Source organism: Cupressus sempervirens, chromosome 3 (assembly GCF_028749045.1).
Source record: "Cupressus sempervirens isolate cs-2001-9-10 chromosome 3, ASM2874904v1, whole genome shotgun sequence".
In the NCBI taxonomy this organism is placed as follows: Eukaryota; Viridiplantae; Streptophyta; class Pinopsida; order Cupressales; family Cupressaceae; genus Cupressus; species Cupressus sempervirens.
This window is the reverse complement of record NC_143120.1, coordinates 444,138,069-444,158,151: the sequence shown is the minus strand read 5'-3', so window position 1 is coordinate 444,158,151 and position 20,083 is coordinate 444,138,069. Positions and strand designations below refer to the sequence as shown.

The following is a 20,083-nucleotide window of genomic DNA, read 5'->3' as shown; positions in this document are numbered from 1 at the left end:
TATGATTAAACTAATACAGTAAAGATGAAATGATCAAATCATATTCAGACACGTGTATAGGTGTGGGCCAGCTTTAGTATGGGCAATACATAAAGTATTTATTTTCATAATTGTTAGATCAGATTGATCCAATGATTGTTGCTTGGTCGCTATAAAAAGATGCATAACATTTAACCAATGTGACGAAGTGACATTTAGACATGTTCTTGGTGGGGGCTGTTAAACGTAGAAAGAATTGAACTTTGTGACAAATCAATGCGTGACATGTGTTGTACACAGGGCGAGTGTGAAAGCCACCTAGGAGAATTTAGGTGTACTCTGGATCTTCCGGTATGATTGAGTCTTAGGGTTATCGTTTTGTCGCTATAAAAAGGTGCAAGGTTTTTAACAAAAGTGACATAACGACATTGAGCCATTGTCTAAAGTGGTCTTGGTTGTAGATGCCTCCTATTTGCTTCACGATTGTCAGATCAAAAGAAGATCTATGGTGGTCACATTGTCGTTATCAAGAAGTGCATACTATTTAATTTTTGCGATAAAGCGACAATGTGCCACGCGTCTAGGGAAATTAAATGGTTAGATAGGGGTCCATAGTGTTGAGGTGGCTTACGGTTGTCATTATATTGTTGGTTTGACTTCCCCGTCACCCTAAGAAAGGTGACTCAACATGCACAGACTCAGTTGGAGCCATAGATTTGCATTTTAATCAATGGTCCAATTTTAAAGTTGATCATGACTTTTTTCAAGCCTGTTGTCAATGACATTGATTGCTAATTAATTCAAAATGCATGTGGGCCTTATGAGATTTTCTTGTCCCTATGTCATTTGAATGGTACATGGTTGAAGTGTGATCAATTCCCGAGTATGAGTGTGTGTGAGGCAAATATACAATGCTGGAAAAGGTTGCAGAAAAAGCTAGGGTTTCACGGAAGAAATTGCATCAAGCGTGAGTCAAGAACCAATAAGTATTCTTGTCTCAAAATTTGTAGAATTACTCTCAAAGAAGACATTGTAGTTTCAGCCTTTTGTGGATAAGATATTTAATAAACCATAGACAATGCCACCTAGAAAAGATTTCTCGGGGAAGATAAATTATCAATTAAGGAGTGTGCATGATGATTTTTTAGAACAGTTAGATATGTCTACCAATGATTCTGCTAAGGATAAAAGATTTGTTCCCAATTCACCATGACTACAAATTGTGAGGGTATTGTATGATAAGGGAAATTGGGTTAGGGATGCTAAGACAACCACAAGTGGCTGGGAGCTTTCCTTGAAATGGTTTTCTTAGAGAAATCTATGAGCCCCACATGATAATGTATGAAATTTTGTAATGTCCCCTTCTCCACGCTAGACGTAATGACGCCTTGTTGGTCTATCTTTCCATCTGGATAGGCTAACGACATTAATTTTGAGAATGCCAACCAGTCATAGGAATGCATTTGTTTTCATTGGGGGAGATATTAAAGTGGGAACTCCTAAGGTTAAGTCCCTTTATTTTATTATGTTGATTTATGAAGTACTTTATCATTTAAAGTCACTATATGACAAAAAATGACTTAAGTGACTAAAAAACAAAACAACCTTTTATCCCACATTGCCTAGTTGTTCGCATCGCCCCTCACATCGAGGTTATAAAAGCAAGCATCTGCATTGGGATTTATGCCATGAGATTAATATTGATAAAATACAAACAGGTTGCTTAAATGTGATTGGTTATCTCTTAAGGACGAAATCCCTTAATGAGATTTGTGGAGACTGGCTGTAGCCCCAATATCTCTTCGAAATAGTTTCAAGATCAGGGAAGAGATCTCAATCTATTCTATTCAAGTTGTTTATCCCAAAGGCAAAATCGAAAGGTAACAACATCATTTGGGAACCCTTATTTCTACTGGAAATGTTTATGGTTTTGATTTGCACCGGTGATTATGGGAAGAACGCATAATAGGTATAAGAAGAAAAGTAATACAAGAGCAAGGTCTGACCCAGATGTTCGGATCACTAACAACAAAGGAGTAGTGATAGTGTTACAATCAGCAACATACGAGACTGAGCAACGGATTGCAGAAGGCAGCAAAGTTAATGTCTTGAATGGACGTGATTACCAGGACATGACTGCACTCTCATCAGTTAGAGGCAGTAACAGGTTACCCGAATAGCAGTGTTTGCAGACTAGTCGCCAAGGTATTAGGGTCGAGAGTGACTTCATTGGACAACACCAACCAGTGTACATTCACCGTAACTAGCATTATATCCCAACTTTGTGTATGCCATGAGGAATTTGGGGGTCCGTGTGATCAGATGTCAATTGCAACTCCCAAAAAATCGGGTGGTAGGCAGCGAAGAATCCATTGATGGGATTTAGAAAAGTTTGTGGCCACACAAATTGTCATGCCCACACGGAATGCTAGGTTTTGATTTCCTTCTTCACGACATATTACTTATTGCTTAGATAGGCAGTGTTGTGCGGTAATGTTGGATGAACAAATGCCTTCATATGGTTATCAAAATCGGTATTAAGCAAAGAAACTTGAGGCAATATTCTAAGGCTTAATTGAATGTATTTTGAAAATCATTGTAGACTTAAACTTATATTTTGAATATTCCTATTATTCTATTGCTGATCCAACTGTAGTGAGGGAATTTTTATGCTCATTAAGGGTCGTAGACACATATCCTTCTTATTACTGTTTTTAATTGAGCTCAAGCCAGTATTATCGGATTTGGAATATTATAGTGGTATCAGAGCCATAAGTCCTCCCAACTTGTGGGAAAAATTATTAACGGGCTGGATTTAACAAGGATAATGTCAGACATGCATGAATAGGAAACCATATAGGTTTAGTCACATTTGTTCGGAACAGACAAGATCTTAAGACCAGATTGATATTGAGGACAATTACTCAGTTGACGAGGAGTTAACATTTGGGACAAACTTACGGGTTGAACAGGGTGAATGAGTACAGGACACTCAAATGGATCATAATGAGAATGAACGAGAACGAGAAGTGAGGGAACCTTGTGGGCTATTAGAGATGGGAAAAATAATTTCAGGTGCTATGTAGTAGTTAGCTCCACCTCACAAGGTAGCACCGAGTCATCATAGTGGAGGTGGTAGTGTGGCAGGATCACTCCGAGCTACTAGGGCCCCCACATGGAACATTGACAGGCCTTTGATGCCTGTTTTTAATGCAAAGGAAGTGGTAGCACCACTCGCGGAACCAGGCTTACTGCCAGATAACGTTATGGCTATGTACGATGAATGAGATTTATTCTCTGATCCGGTTAAGCAAAATCTGTTCTTTGTTTAATACTTGAATCGAAAAAGGGAGAGTGTAACAAACGGTTAACAAACGGTTTTTCATATTGGAAACAAAGACGTTTTAAACAGAGAACTTCCAATATTTAAAAAATATACAACTGAAATCCTTTTCACATGACGTTAACTGCCTTTAACAATTAATTGAAATAACCATAACCTCATCAATGTTTGTTTAAAAATAACTAGTTTAGCTTTTAACTGATAACTGCATTCATGTTCAACTGAAATAACTAGATTAACAATTGACTAAACATAACTGTATTCATGATCAATTGAAATAACTAAATTAACGATTAACTAAACATAATTGTATTCATGTTCAGCTGAAATAACTGATTAACGATTAACTAAAACATAACTGTATTCATGATCAATTGAAATAACTAGATTAACGATTAATTATCCTTTCTTCATACAAGTAAAGTAAATGCTTATCAAAAAATGAAGGAATGGAACATACAAGTATCATCCGAAGGATCTTTAGCTGGTTGTGTAAGCCTCAACTTTGGTGAGAGGAGAAGCATTGACATAGGCTTGATCTCCCAACCTCGGACCATACTTATCCCCACACATTCTATTAAATCAGAATGGCCCTCCCTACCTCAGGATTGGGCTTGGGATGTTCTTTAGTCCAACCACCTGAGCATCCGGGTGTTTTGATTCTTGAATGTCCACTCAGTTATGAAACGGACATGCTTACATAAGTGGCACTACTGACATCAAGTGATCATTAGATGGCAAACATGCCTATAAACTACCTTGACCAAGGATTTCAGATGGGCTCAACGACCCGATCACCACCACTTGACTTGACAACAGGTTTCATTATAGGGATGAGCATGAGCTATTAAGTATATTTCATTTGGGTTATTCATGTTTGATTTCTCTTCTGTTTTCTTCCAGATTTATTTCACCTCTTCACCATACATGGCTACATAGCCGGTGATTCCTAGGTTTATTGATAGATTATGCGCACTTTGTCCTTCTACACCTCTTCACCATTACATGGCTATATTACCGGTGAATCCCAAGTGTTTTGGAAAAGTTATGAGCTTTCTACTCTTGATATCTTTTATCATGAATTGTGGCAAAATAAAACTTGTTCTTGAGATCAGCAACATTCATACAGATTCTTATTACATTTAGAAACTCTTCTTTAAGGGATACTATTCAACTGTATACAATGAAAGTAAGAAGAAAGTTCGTTATAAATCACAGGGATTATTCAGCAAGTTAAATAACATGATTATAGACATAACAAAAGAGGTTCCTGTTCCTAGCCAGCTGCTATAGAATTGTATTTAAAAACTTTGGAAGGATAACTCATGACCTGATAAGAATTTGATATTATTTTGGAGAACTTGAACTCTGATTGGTCCTCTCCAGTTGTTTTGAGACATTACTTGTAGAGCATATGGTCTTTGATCTTTAGCTGGATTGCTTGCATGGCAAGGAGCGGTAATTCGAATTGCTTGAACAAGGCTTCAATGGATGGTATTGCAGGTATCAGCAGAAGATATGATGAGGAGAAGTCGGGTGTGGAGGCAATGAAGTTTGAAACGCAAAGCAGAAAGAAGTCGGCAGAAAGGAATATGGTGCCCGACTCCCCTCACGGCTTTCATATAAGGAACAAGCCATGACTTCTTGGCTTCCACCAGTTTAAAAGATTATATGACAATTTGAATTGCCAAATGTTAAATTGATTAAAAAGAAAAAGGGAAAGGTAAAAGGTTGGAAGAAAATTATAATTTCAACTATTATTATTATTTATATTTACATACGTTCATGTAAGTATATCAATGTGGTGACATCGTTTAATTAAGTTATAATATAATGGTGTCATTTCATTTTTTATATTTATATGTACGTATATAAATATATATTATAGTAATATGATGAAAGATCAATTAAAATTCCTTGAGGTATGTTTTATATTTTAAATTAGATTATTTTATGTTTTCTTAGATTATTTTCTTAATAGCTCATGCAGGTCCCACTAATGTATCCGGTGTTCAAGTTGTCGTGTCCTTTCCAAAGAAGTTTAAGGTCATACCTACTGATCCTGATGACTGAACTAAGTGAGCATCCCATTCCGATGATCACCTTCTTTGATACTACAACCTCCTAAGAAACCTTATAAGGGGTCTACTTCGTTCTAGAAGAACAAGAACCAACATAAGGCTACCCCTCTCAGGTTGGACTTTGAGGCACGGAATGAACTTAGGAGGAAGAAGTTATGTTTCACTTGTAGGGAGCTACAGACACCGGATCTTTGATGCCTTGGCAAAGGCAAAATAAATTATGTCGAGGTACTCTCAGAGGAGGAGGATGAGCAGCAGGAGGGCAGCGATGTTGATGGCAGCGATGAGGAAGAAAGTGAGGAACAACCACCTAGAGAGAGAAAGAAGGAATTTACTCAGGGACAATCTCCTAACATAGCTTCCCTTTTCAGCAATCCCTCGGGACACCCCTTTCATTTGAAGGGAGTAGTTAGAGGACAGCGTATTGTGTGTCTTTTAGATACAGGTGCATCACATAACTTCATAAGCACGCGTTGGGTTACAAAGAGAAAGTTATAAATTGATGGTATACTCGAGTTCAAGGTTAGAGTGGCAGGACCTGAGAGATTGAGGTGCACAGGGAAAGTGTCAGGACTTCTGATTCACATTGATGACTTTATTCATGAGGTAGATTTTTATGTGGTTGATTTGGATGGATTAGATGCCATGTTGGGAAGATAGTGGTTGTAGATTATTGGCATGTACAGAGTTGATCATGATAAGATGCAGTTGGAATTCTTACGGGATGGCCGACAGGTGATCCTCAAGGCTATGCCAGAGGGTGAACCCAGGTTGATTTCAGCCCACAATATGGAGCCTATTATGAGGCATGATGACATGGAGTGGGAAGCACACCGTTTCATTTCCTCTAAGGCTACCTTAGACTCAAGGTAGTAGATTCATATTGACATTCAGTCGGTGCTTGATAAGCACAAGAGGGTTTTTGAGGACATACCTTTGGGCATTCCCCCAGATAGAGGGTTTGAGCATATCATTGAGTTAGAGGAGGGCGTCAAACCCGTCATCTCTACACCTTATCGTCATCCTAGGCACTATAAAGAGGAAATAGAAAGGACGATTAAGGAACTCTTAGACATGGGACACATCAAACCCAACTCAGTCCCTTCGCTTCTTCAATTGTATTGGTGAAGAAGGATAGCACTCTTTGCATGTGTATTGGTTACCACGCTCTCAGCAAGAGGACCATCAAGGATAGGTACCCTATTCCTTGCATTGATGAGTTACTGAATGAACTACATGGGGCAGTTTATTTCTTGAAGATAGAAATCAGATTTGGATATCATTATATACGGGTTCAAGTAGGATGTGCATAAGACAACTTTTCGATGTCACTATGGACACTACGAGTTCTTGGTTATGTCATTTGGACTCGCTAATGTGCCAGCTATATTTCAGTCATGTATGAACCATATTTTTAGAAAACAGCTACGAAAGAGCGTGTTAGTATTTTTTGACGATATCTTGGTTTTCAGCAGAACTTGGGAGGAGCACCTGCAACAACTAGATGAGGTACTTTGTATTATGGAGGAGCACTCATTGTTTGCGAAGGAGTCAAAGTGTGAGTTTGGATTGACCGAGATTCTTTATCTTGGTCACGTGATTGGTGTAGATGGGGTGATGGTACACCGGGAAAAGATTCAGGCAATCCTAGATTGGTTGCCATCGAGGAACGTATTAGATTTGAGGGGCTTCCTTGGTCTTTGCTCTTATTAAAGGAGGTTTGCTAGAACTTCTCACAGAGAGTAGCTCGCCTCACCGATCTCACACGGAAGAGGGCATTCAGGTGGATAGATGATGCAGAGGTGACCTTTGATAAGCTCAAGAAGGTGATGAGCACATGCCTGGTTTTGGCACTGCCCGACTTCTCTCATCCTTTTGTACTAGAGTGTGATGCTTTAGGGAGTGGAAGTGGTGCAGTTCTGATTCAGGATAGGCATTCGATAGCATATAAGAGCAAGAAGCTCAAGGACGGTGAGAGATTTTACTCTACCTATGACAAGGAAATGTTGGCCATTATGCACTCTTTAGCCAAGTTTAGATAGTAGTTGGTGGGTGGCAGATTCACAGTTAAGACGGATCACAACAGTTTGCGCTACTTCTTAGAATAGAAGGATCTAAATGAAAGACAACAACAGTGGGTCAGCAAGATTCAGGCCTATGATTTTGACATCGAGTATGTCAAGGGTAAGAACAATGTAGTTGTTGATGCACTTTCCAGGAGACCTTCAGTAGTAGAATGTTGTGCTATTTCCAAGATATCGACAGATTGGAAGCCTTAGTTGCGGGTTGAGTAGTCTAAGAATACTCAAGTGTGTCAGATTATGGTTGGACAATTTCAGGACAACAGGTACAAGGTAATCGATGATGTGATTTTTTTGTAAGGATAGGATCTACCTCGTACCAGATTCTAAACTCAAAGGAAATATTATGGAAACTGTTCATGCTGCACCATCAGCAGGACACCCAGGTTTCTTCAAAACCTATAAACAGGTGAGGAAAGGTTTTCATGGAAGGGCCTCAAGGACGATGTCCTCTAGCATATCAGAGAATGCTAGAGTTGTCAGCAGAACAAGTTAGAGTACGAGTTTTCAGCTAGTTTATTACAAACTCTTCCTATTCCAATGCAAAAATGGGAGAGTATCTCCATGGACTTTATTACAGGGTTGCCGAGGGTGCAGGGTAGAGATTCCATTTTTGTGGTGGTGAACAGATTGACTTATTTCGGTCACTTCTTTGCTATAGCAGCAAATTGGTCAGTCTCTCAAGTAGCTGAGGTATTTTTTCGAGAGCTTTTTCATCTACATGGTCTTCCGCGAACCATCGTGAGCAAGAGGGATAGCAAGTTACTCAACACCTTTCGCCAAGAGCTATTCAGATTGGCAGGTACAAAGTTGACACCCAACACGAGTTACCACCCTAGACGGATGGGCAGATTGGATAGTAAACAAATTGGTGGAGGGTTATCTCTAGAAATATGTAGCAGGGCAGCAGAGAGCTTAGGTTAAGTGGTTATATCTAGGGGAGTATTGCTACAACTCCTACCACATGCCCATCCAAATGATTCCATTTCGAGCTCTTTATGGAAGTGAGCCTTTGTCGTTTGTAGATCTGGCTTTACAGGACAAAAGGGCACCACTAGTTGGGGATTGGATACAAGATCAGCAGGACATTCTCAAATCTCTTCGGGAGAACATTCTACAGGCTCAGAATCAGTAGAAGATGTATGCTGATTGCTGGCGGACAAAGCGGAATTTTGAGTTGGGTGACATGGTTTATCTTCGTCTCCAACCTTACAGACAGAGCTCCTTGAAGAAGAGTGGGTCTAAAAAACTTCAGCCTAGAATTTTTGGTCCTTATCACATTAATTGGAGGGTTGGGGAGGTCGCTTATGAGATGGACTTGCCAGATGACAACAAAATTCATAACGTTTTCCACATTTCTTTCCTCAAGAAAGCGATAGGTTAGCATGTAGTACCCTCCATTGGATTGCCCCCACTTGATGAGGAAGGGAAGCTAGTATTAGTTCTAGCAAAGGTAATAGAGGTCAGAGAAAGGAAGCTGCGTAACAGGTCCATCAGGGAGTATCTAATTTGCTGGAAGGATTTGCCATATGAAGATGCCACTTGAGAAGGCGAATCAATCCTGAAGTATCCGACACCAAGATTGCTTGAGGGCAAGCAATCCCAAGAAGGGAGGACTATAATGTCCCCTTCTTCGCACTAGACATAATGGTGCCTTGTTGGTCTATCTTTCCATCTGGATAGGCTAACAACATTTATTTTGAGGATGCCAGCTAGTCACGGGAATCTATTTGGTTTCATTGGGGGAGATATTTAAGTGGGAACTCCTAAGGTTAAGTCACTTTATTTTATTAAGTTGATTTATAAAGTAGTTTATCATTTAAAGTGACTTTATGACAAAAATGACTTAAGTGACTCAAAGACAAAACAGGCTTTTACCGCACATTGCCTAGTTGTTCGCATCTCCCCTCACATCGAGTTATAAAAGCAATCATTTGCATTGGGATTTACACCATTAGATTAATACCGATAAAATACAAACAGGTCGCTTAAATGTGATTGGTTATCTCTTAAGGATAAAATGACTTAATGAGATTTGTGGAGACTAGATGTAGCCCCAGTATCTCTTCGAAATAATTTCAAGATCAAGTACGAGATCTCGGTCTATTTTGTTCAGTAAGTTTATCCCAAAGGCAAAATCAAAAGGTAACAACATCATTTGGGAACCCTTATTTCTACTGGAAATGTGTATGGTTTTGGTCTACACCAGTGGTTATGGGAAGAATGCGTAATAGGTATAAGAAGGAAAGTAATACAAGAGCAAGGTCTAAACTAGGTGTTTGGATCACTAACAACAAAGGAGTAGTGGTAGTGTTACAATCAACAACATACGAGATTGAGCAGTGGATTGCAGAAGGCAACAAATTTAATGTCTTGAATGGACTTGTTACCAGGAGGACACGACTGCACTCTCATCAGTCATGCGATAGTAACAGGTTGCTCGACTGGCAGTGTTTGCAGACTAGTTGCCAAGGTATTTGGGTTGGAGTGACTTCATTGGACAACACCAACCAGTGCACATTCACCGCAATCAGCATTATATCCCGAGCTGTGTATGCTGTGAGGAGTTTGGGGGTCCGCGTGTTGGACATCAGTTGCAACTCTTAGAAAATTGGGTGGTAGGCAATGAAGAACCCATTGACGAGATTCAACAAAGTCTATGGCCGCATGAACTGTCATGCATGCACGGAATGCCAGGTTTTGATTTCCTTCTTCATTGCATATTACTTATTGCTTAGATAGGTAGTGTTGTGTGGTAATTTTGGATGAAGGAATGCCTTCATATGGTTATCAAAATCGGTATTAAGTAAAGAAACTTGAGGCAGTATTCTAAGGCTTAACTGAATGTATCTTGAAAATCATTGTAGACTCAAGCTTATATTCTGAATGTTCCTATTATTCTATTGCTGATCCAACTATGGTGTGAGGGAATTTTTATGCTCATCAAGGGTCGTAGACACACATATCCCTGTTATTACTGTATTTAATTGAGCTCATGCCAGTATTATCTGATTTGGAATATTATAAATTTCGATTTAGGGAAACTGGTTGTACCAGGGTTTTTTTATGGATTTAGACCAACCCTACTCACCAAAATTTATGATCTAGTCCTTTGTTTAGTGATAAACCATGCTAGAAATTGGCTTGTTTAAGATCACATCAGAAGCGATTCTGAGGTTTTCATGCTGGACCCACCTTCTGTTCTCCATGATACCATAGATTTTGAGAAATTACAAGAAGAATATGAAGCTCAAAAGGTTTATCTTAGAAGTGGGCCCTTGAAGGAACATTTTGGAAAGGTTGGAAATCTAATTTTGGTTTCACCAGCCACTCTTGAACCATTATTGAAGAAATATTTCAATACGCGTGCCCAAGCCATATATATGTCCCTGTGTAAAGTGTTGGGTGAGGATGAGCAAGATTATATGCCTGTCCCATTAATGTACATGATGGTTCAGATTCTCCACTATGGGGTGGATGTGATTTTTGATTTTGCTTCCTATCTTGTTGAGGAGATCCACAATGGTTTGATCGGAATTGATAAAGGAAAGGTTGGCAAACCTTTTTGATGGTACTCAATGCTCATGCATGTGCCTTTTTAAGGGAGTTTCTTATTTTGAAAAAGAAATGAAGTTGGTAAGGGAACATAATGGAGAGAAATTGCTTGTTCATTTATGGAGTACAAATATGTCATGGGATAGGAAGGATGCTAGTTTTGTAAGATTTGATAGGTATCTTTCCTCCAAGATGAGAGCCTTGTTATCCCCTGATAATCCTAGAATTCCTAAGGCATTGTTGAAACTACTTAGGCCAAAAGGGTTTGCTATAGGTCTGAAGGTGAGCCATAATTGGGAGACATTATCCCTTATCAGTTTCCACTATTTTTCAGAGTGTATGGTTTTCCTGGAACTCCCCATGTGAACAATCTCAAGACTGCACAAATGGAGGTGATGCAGAGGTATCAACAAAATGTAAGAGATAACATTTTGCACTTTGCATTTAATATGGATACCAGATTGCTCTACCATGGGATATCAAAACTTGCAGCTATCGAGAGATCTCTTGGTCAAAATGAGAATATGCTGAGACAGAATCTGAACAAATAGGTCAACAGAGAAGAAGAGTTGGGTGATAGATGTGAAATTGTTATAGATAAGCCCTAGGTTGAGGATCTAAGTGAAAAGACTTATGATCTGTTAGCAACCTTGGTAGAATTTGATATAAATAAGGAGTTATTATAGAGAAGGGTAAGATTTTATCTTTCCAAATCTGAAAATAAAAGTTTTGACCTTATCCCTTTGGCCTTCAAAAGGGAACATAATCTAAAGACTTATAGAGAGTGGGAGGAAGAATTGTGTGCTTTGCTTAATATTAGAATGAATGACATAATAAACAATGATGACAATGCTTTATTTACAAGGACTATAGAGGAGATTGTAGAAGAAAAGATATTCTACAATTCTTTCAACTTCGAAATAGGACAATTGAAGGTGAAATGGAAAGATATCACAAACAAAGAAAAGATATTGCTAAAGCTTGTGTTCTAGGAATGGTTGATTGTGCTCACATCTTATCAATATCTTATGAAAACAAAAAAAACAGATTCCATGCATTGCAGGTGTGAAGGCAATGTCAGGGAATCTCTACTACCTACATTAAGAGTGAAGATCACCCAACAATATTTGAGGTGGGCAGAAATATATTGGCCCTTCTACGTAATAACCACGATTCTTCTGAAGTCAGGGCTATAATAAATTGAATCTTCATTGAAAGGACAACCTGATACTCCACTGATTGGTGACCAGCCTGCCCCTAGCTATCCAATCCTAACTACTATGGACCTGCACAGGCTGGTTGAATGGCTACTATTAGTAAAACGTAATCTGTACTTCTTATTTTATTTAATGTATGTCAACTCCCTGCCCCTTGTAGACTGGATAGATAGATTTATAATAGAGGATAGGGTAGGGGTGTGGGAGTACGAATCCGCTATCAGTTTGGAGTTACTGGATCCAGTTACCACAGTGCCGGGAGAAAATGAAGGAACATATTCTCCATAAAATGTCCCTGGATTGATATCAATGATAGCCTATGGGCATGATATTTTATTATTAAGTACGCATTTACAGTTGCAATTTTAATATTATTCTGGCAAATTGATCATGAAGATTTTGAGGATTTGTTAAGGCGTTATTTTATAACCAATTGGATTTATCTCTTTTGAAATATATAAATGTTGTCAAGTAAGAATTGAAGTGGTTAAAGTACAATTATTTATGTAGCTGTGACATGGATAAGGAAGGTTCCATCATATAGGTTTCATATGCAGATTAATTTTTGACAGAATCTGAGTTTTCTTCTGTCAAGAAGAAATTGCTAGAATGCTCGAGCCCATACTTTAGTAGACACTATTTTTTATCAACCTTCATATATATGATAGCGGGTTGCTAACAAATCATCCCTCTAATTCTCAAGAAAAAGGTAAATGTAAATCTCAACTCATCGAAATATCATTTTAAAATGTAAACAGTGCCAACACACAAGTGTTATTAACTTCAGAATGCCACACATGGTTTACCAATTTCTAACGACGTTGAATATTTGGCAGAATATATATTGTATGTAGTTCATAACTATGTAGTAGAAGTTGGGAATGTATAGCAAAATGTAATGTCCCTGTTTTGGTTGACATCGTTTTGCGTGCCGGATCAGTCTATCACGGACTCTCATAGACTGGTGGTTGTGATGAGAGAGTCATTCTGGCATTTATTTGGTGATTAGATGGCTCATTATGCTCTTGGAGATATTATTTTATTTATATTTTATCATCACTTCTTATACGGGGCCTACATGTTATAATTCTAAGTTGAGTTGCTCTTTTATTTTACAAAGTTATTTATTATTAAAAAGTGCATTATAAGGGGATTTTATAATGGATGTTTCTAGAAGTTCTTAGTAACTTTTTAGGAAAGTAGATAAATAGAGGGCTTGGGCTCCCATTTGGATATACGGGATTTGATAATTCAACTACATCTTCTATGAGCATTTGTGGAGCTGAAACTGAAACCAGGTTTAAGCTGATTGGAGAATGAGAAACAATGTTAAATCTGAAAATCAGGTCATCACACCAATCCTATGAACAAAACTCACCACTAGGAATTGTGACTGGGTCCCATATCCTCCAGTCAAGATCATCCTCATCACGGAAATAAGAAACATCTTTTGTATTCAACTCAAAAAGTGGATTATCAATTGTCCAATCAACATCCACTGCAAACAAAGAATTGTCTACTAGCTTAAGATGATCCAAAATTTTGTTATGTTATCTCTTGGGGCAGCTATGCAAGTCACAAGTCTGCTGAATGCTATCAAGTTCCTCAATCACTTGGAAAAACTCATAACTTCCTTTATCCTCCTGTTCCCTATATTTTTTGGTGACAACAATCTGATTTTATGCTTCATGAAGAGCAACCTGTGTATTATCCAATGCCTTTTGAGAAACATTAGGCTCCTTGTTGAGTCTATTAACCTGAGAAACATTAGGCTCCTTGTTGAGCCTATTAACCTCATCTTCTTTTTCCCTCAATTGCTTAGCATATGTTCCAACAACCTAGATGATGAAATATCTGTCTGAAAGTAGACATAAGTAATCTGATTTCAAAGTCTCCAAGGCTACTAAAACCCTTTGTAAATCAGCAGCTTAGGATCACTTTCCATTCCCTTTTGCCTCTTTTCCATTTGTTGATTCGGTCACAACTTCTAACTTTGCAATATTTGTTCAAACCTTCCTGTAAACTCTGCAAATGATTTTTCATGTCAAACACAAGTGTATTACAGACTTTGCCAGAAGAAGATATTTATTACCAAAAACTATAAGATGTCGATTAATATTACTTAAAGTCGCTTGGCACCAGAAAATGAATGGTCTGGTAATATAACTTTAATATACGCTCTTGAAATTTTTTTCTTCTAGACTTTAGAATAGACAGTCCCTTCCTTAATTATTCAACATCTATCAATAGTAGCGCTCAAATATTTTACCAAAAACAAACTTTAGAGAAGACCCTATATATATATCAGGTCTGACATTTTTAATTTGATATCTCCTTTATCCAGCGCTTTCACATTAACATAATTGCTCAAATGTCCCTCTCGATAGATTTAGTAAATCTAGAAAAAAGAAGAAGAAAAAACACAACTTCGCAACCGGCAATATCTCTCCGAATATTTCACTGCGGCTATAGCCTTACATTAAAATCATTTATTCTATAGAATATGTCTTTGCCTAAATAAAATATATCTTTTCTTCAAAACAGATAATTTTTTTTCGGAGCTTTAGATACTTCAATTTGTGTTCTTCAAGCAACTTCATAGGTTGGCGGGATTCACTGGCTGTGAATCCACTATAATATCCTACCTAGATAATCTCTCCAATTTTCTCAAATACATTTCAGAATCGTAAACAAGAATGTATACAATAATAACCAGAAAATAATCAGTAAAGAATCAACAACATTAACCAGTAAATACTCTAGAATTCATTATAACATTATAAACCAGCAAGGCAATAACAATCCATTTGTATAAACAGTGATAATAGTCAGATTGGATAATTAGGAAAGAACCTAAAATGTAATTGTGAACTCTGTCATGAATTTTTGCAAAGATGAATCGAGGCTCTGTCCAATCCACCCAAGAACCTGAGGGTTTGCGTCCTCGGATCCTGAATAGAAGTTGAAGCTTCCTTGATTTCTCCAAGAGAAAATCTCAAACCAAATCAATATCTAAGCATGCTTGAAAATGAAATCCTCATCCTTCTTTTATGCTGATCTAGGAAGGGTCTCAACAACAGTAGAATGTTATGAAGAATTCATGACCACAAGACACGTATAGTCTTTTGTAGGGCAATTAGATGATGAGCATTAAGGGAGGGTATTAGAATATTGTAGTGTTTCTGTAATAGTAATCTTAGTTAGGCTTTAGTTTATTTGGTAGTTTCTAATTTGCACCTTTAGTTCATGATTGTGTCATTATAAAAACACAGCGTGACATGGGGACTTACACCCTCCTCCCAAACCTCGAAGTACCCGTCCCCGCACCGGGTACTTGAGTACTCAAGTACACCCCCACCTCCACCATTCCACAACCATGTCATTGCTAGGATGGGTACTTGAATTTTGATTTTTGAATGTTATTACTGGGTATGTAATATGCGACTATGTTGAATGTTCAATGGTTCTATTTCATATAGCAATTTTGCTATTTTAAAGTATTTTAATTTGGTATGTTCTACTGAAACATCATTTCATAACTAGCATTTTGAGTTCATATGTATACAATACAACACCCCTCCCTGCCCCGTCCTACCCATGCCGCTGTCCCCCCACTGTCCCAAAGATGAGGCCCATTTTCCCCGCATCTCGAAAGCTCGTTTCAACGTCTTGACGTACCCCAGTACTGCTCTGTAAAAAAATGACGTTGTTAATCTATATAAGGAGCTTTCATCTCCTCTTTTTAATACAATATCAATTTGCCATGACAAACATTTGGGTAGTTAATTGCACTTCGCCAGTTCAGTTTGTCAATAGCTTGATATTCTAAAACTAGTTGGGTTTTAATCACAATGTAGTTCATGCTCTCTAGTTCTCTCAATGGTAAACTAGGTAGTGGAACACCTATTTACATGTCATTCAACATATTTATGGTCGACACCTGGGATAATCAAGCTTTCTGAGGAGATCTTTCTTTTAAAGTTTTTTTGTGACTTCCAACAATTGGGACCTTATGAGATGCTAGATTCTCTTCCAGTTCCAAATATGTCCCATTGGCAAGGAAGTGCCATACTTACAATGTGTGTGAAATTTGGCGAATATCTACATAAAATTTGATGACATTCTTTAGCAGACTGAAGCCAAATTTAAGGTACCCCATGCCTGACATAGCGTACTTGACTCTTTCCAATTTTTTGACTCAGTGGATTCTCTAGGAGAAACATAAACTAATGTAATGGACACCCTAAAAATACCCAAAAACTGAACCAACTGCTGATAGGAATTTAGTCAAATAATTTGCATCCAACTCTTAATTTCACCGTTAAATGTTTAAACCCCTTTATGGCTCGGGAAATAAATTGTTTGTCTGTTTTTATGTCTTTACATAGATTTGAAACCACATAACATGAACAATAAGAAATTTATAATAATATGTAAATTGAAGATTGAACTACTGCTGAAATAATATTAATTTTCAAACTAATAAAATCAAATACATAGTAGACTTTTCAACTCACTAATTACTTGAGCATTATAACATAATATTCCAGTAATAACTTCCCATCTTGGTGCTACACTAATATGAATAGTGCCGCGTTGCAGTGCTGCTACAGTAAGATTTGCCTTCAATCAGTCCAAGACCCTCTTAAAATCATCCCTTTACAATGGCATAAGCATCAGACAAGAAGTGAGAATGATATGAGTAAACACCCAATCTGCCTGCAACTAGAAATGCGCTCAATCTGCCTGTTAATGAAGTTGATAGCAATGAATTATAAAGGCCAAACCCCAAGGGAATGACATCTAGAATGTCACAAGAGAGGATAAACGTCCTCTAATGCCAACAACGGATTTGCAACTCACACATCAATTTTCTTCTCATATTCCACCTGCCGAATGCAGCCACTAATGCTCCCTTTTATTCTTTCTTCAAGGATCAGTTCAACTCACATGAGCAATGTGGGATAAAAGATATGCAATATAAAACATATTAAAATAATCACTTATGTCTCCCTTAGGTGCCCCCTTTGATTTGCACACATTCCCATAAAATTTAATATTAAAGTAACACTTTAATATTTTACAACTAAATTAAATGTTACTTTAATAATACTTCAGGCATAAAAAATATATTAGCTATTAGACTACAAACAACACGAGTGATTGCTCGTCGGAAAGCTCTCGCTAAGGAGTATCAATTTCAATCACCAAAACAAGCCTCCCTTGTGTCTTGCTGATTTACGAAAAATAGTGAGTATGCCTAAAATTGAGTAAATCAAACTCCGTTTTGGCCCAAATTGGAGATGACTAGGCCAAAACACTCTAAGATCTGTTTAAACCCTTCATTAGCCCTCGAGACCATGTAGAGCTAAGCTAACACACACACACACACACTTGGTCAATTGCTAAAGTGGGGACATTACAAGTAAACTCTTTTTTCTGATGCATTGTTTTTGGGTGATACCTGTTCATTAGCGAACCCAATATGAGGATTAATAAGTACTATATAATTAGCTGCCGAAACGGACAATTCAGATTGAGTAGCAAGATGTGTATTGAGCTTCTTGTGTGAGCATCTTGTATTGGAATTAACATCTCAGAGTAGGGTTTGCATTTTATCTTCAGTCTGAATCCAAGTTTCCCTTTTTTGCATGTAGGAAACAAATATGTGGTGACATGTAGCATGTGTTTTCTCAGTAGCATATTCTTTGTTATAGTATGCACTGTAAATGCAATACAATGCCATTGCTAAGAGACTAAGATAGCACCTGCCGATATGATTTATAAGATTTATTATTAGTAGAATTTGATTTGAACTGGTTGAGTTTTGTGTTGCTTCTTTTGAAGGTTGAGAATGAACTGCCAGAGAAGATTGAGCATTTGGTAAGGTGTGAGGCATCTGCATATCAGAAGCTTCTCATGAAAAGAGTTGAAGATAATCTTGGATCTCTTTGTCATGCCAAGGTATGCAAAAAATTTGTTGACAAGTTCTGCCTCTGTTATCAACTAAATATATTGGTGATGAAAAGATCTCTAATAATATTTATTTTAAATTGCATGTTCAGGGTAGATCAGTGCATAATACAGTAATGGAGCTTCGCAATATCTGCAACCATCCATATCTCAGCCAGTTGCATTCAGATGAGGTTTGTCTCAGACAACGCTATTATACTTTTATTAATCATTAGCATGAGATTGAGTATAATATTCTGTTAAATTGTCTGTATTCTTTGATCTATTCTGAACTTTTGTGCTTCTGAAATATGGAAGTGTGTTATTTAATGAAGTTTTATTTCTGATATGCAAGAAAATACTGTTTTTTATGATTTTCAGATTCAGAATATGTTGCCTCCACATTTCCTGCCGCCAGTAATCAGACTTTGTGCAAAGCTTGAGATGCTTGATCGTATACTACCTAAGCTTAAAGCAACTAACCATCGGGTGAGTAACACTTTCCTACAATGAAGTGAGAAAATGAGTTCAAATTATTTTTGTTTTGATCACCAGTCACAAGTATCCTTGTATGGTTTCTTTATATACAGTAAAGAAACCCTATTGATTGTGATAAATCTTTTATTAGCATTGGTGTCTAACTTGACCTCTAGAATCTTAACACAATAGTATTACCAAACACATAAGACACAGATAAATCTAATGTCTTCACTAGGGATATTGAGAGACTTATAAAGATGAGATCTAACAGTATTTAGATTGGGGTTCATGCAAATGAGATGTAATTTAACTTCATATGTGCTGCAGGAATGTAATGTGCTAAAACTTTCTTTTGTGATTCCATTCAAGAATATACTATTTTGACACACTTCTTCCTAATATTCCCTACCTAAACCTAGGTAAAGTGAGTGATAAAGCAATAACACTTTTTACAGTTTGCAGTTGTCTGGATTCTGACTAATCTGTAAGGGTTATGATCTAAGTTGCCGATTCAACTATGATGGGTGTGCTTTTATAAATTTTTAAACCTGGGCTCAGTATGCCTTAGGTTGGCTGAGCAAAATATATATGTAATATTAAAACTAGGTGTGAGTCTGCCTAGGGCAGCCTCTGCAAAACCCAGGTTAGTCCATACCCTAAATTCCGAAACTGGAATCTACCTAGGGCAGCCTCTGCAAAACCCAGATAGTACACATATACCACTTAGGGCACAAATAGTTACACCACTATCAGAATGTCAATTACCATTTAGGGCATCAAGTACCACTGCATCATAATGACAAATTCCATCTAGGGCATCAAATACCACTTATCATCTTTTTTCTTTCCTATTGCTAATCATGACAATAACATATAGTTAAAATAAACGTTCATTTTCATTATTCACATGAAAGGACAGTTATAACATCCATCAAGTAGGCCTATCTCAAGCATATAGATATAATTATTGTCCAATTGGAAGATCAACTGATCTAACAACTAGTTACCATTTACATTGACGAGAAAAGTTGATTTCATTGAAGGAAATAACTAATGCAACGATATAAATCTATCTAAACATATCTTCATTTTGTAATTTTAAATATCATAAAAGTAAAATACCTATTACCAAATGATGTTTGAATCATAGTAACGAGAATCTCAGTGATTCACGTGATTAAGCAATTCGGCGATTCAACTCAAGCCAAACAATTTTTTGTGAATCAGTGAATTGAATCAGCGATAAAGGGTTTATGAAATAAGTTATTCACTAAATTTCAAGGGTTTTTTTAATTTGGCGACTCTTGGCCAATTCGATTCCGATTCATGGCTGATTCATGATTCAATTCGGCCTTGCCGATTCCGATACTCGTTACTTTGGTTTGAATGCATAAC

At 37.4% G+C, this 20,083-nt stretch overlaps 1 protein-coding gene across 6 annotated transcripts in view; it reads left to right on the top strand.

The window, feature by feature from the left end:
• LOC149566981 (uncharacterized) overlaps positions 1-20,083 on the top strand; it is a 128,147-nt gene that overhangs the window by 82,499 nt on the left and 25,565 nt on the right. For all 6 annotated transcript variants that reach the window (XM_089820184.1, XM_089820189.1, XM_089820188.1 and 3 more), the window contains exons 19-21: positions 18,104-18,220; positions 18,322-18,402; positions 18,590-18,697. In XM_089820184.1, coding sequence (XP_089676310.1) covers positions 18,104-18,220; positions 18,322-18,402; positions 18,590-18,697 — 306 coding nt within the window. The remainder of the gene's footprint in view (positions 1-18,103; positions 18,221-18,321; positions 18,403-18,589; positions 18,698-20,083) is intronic.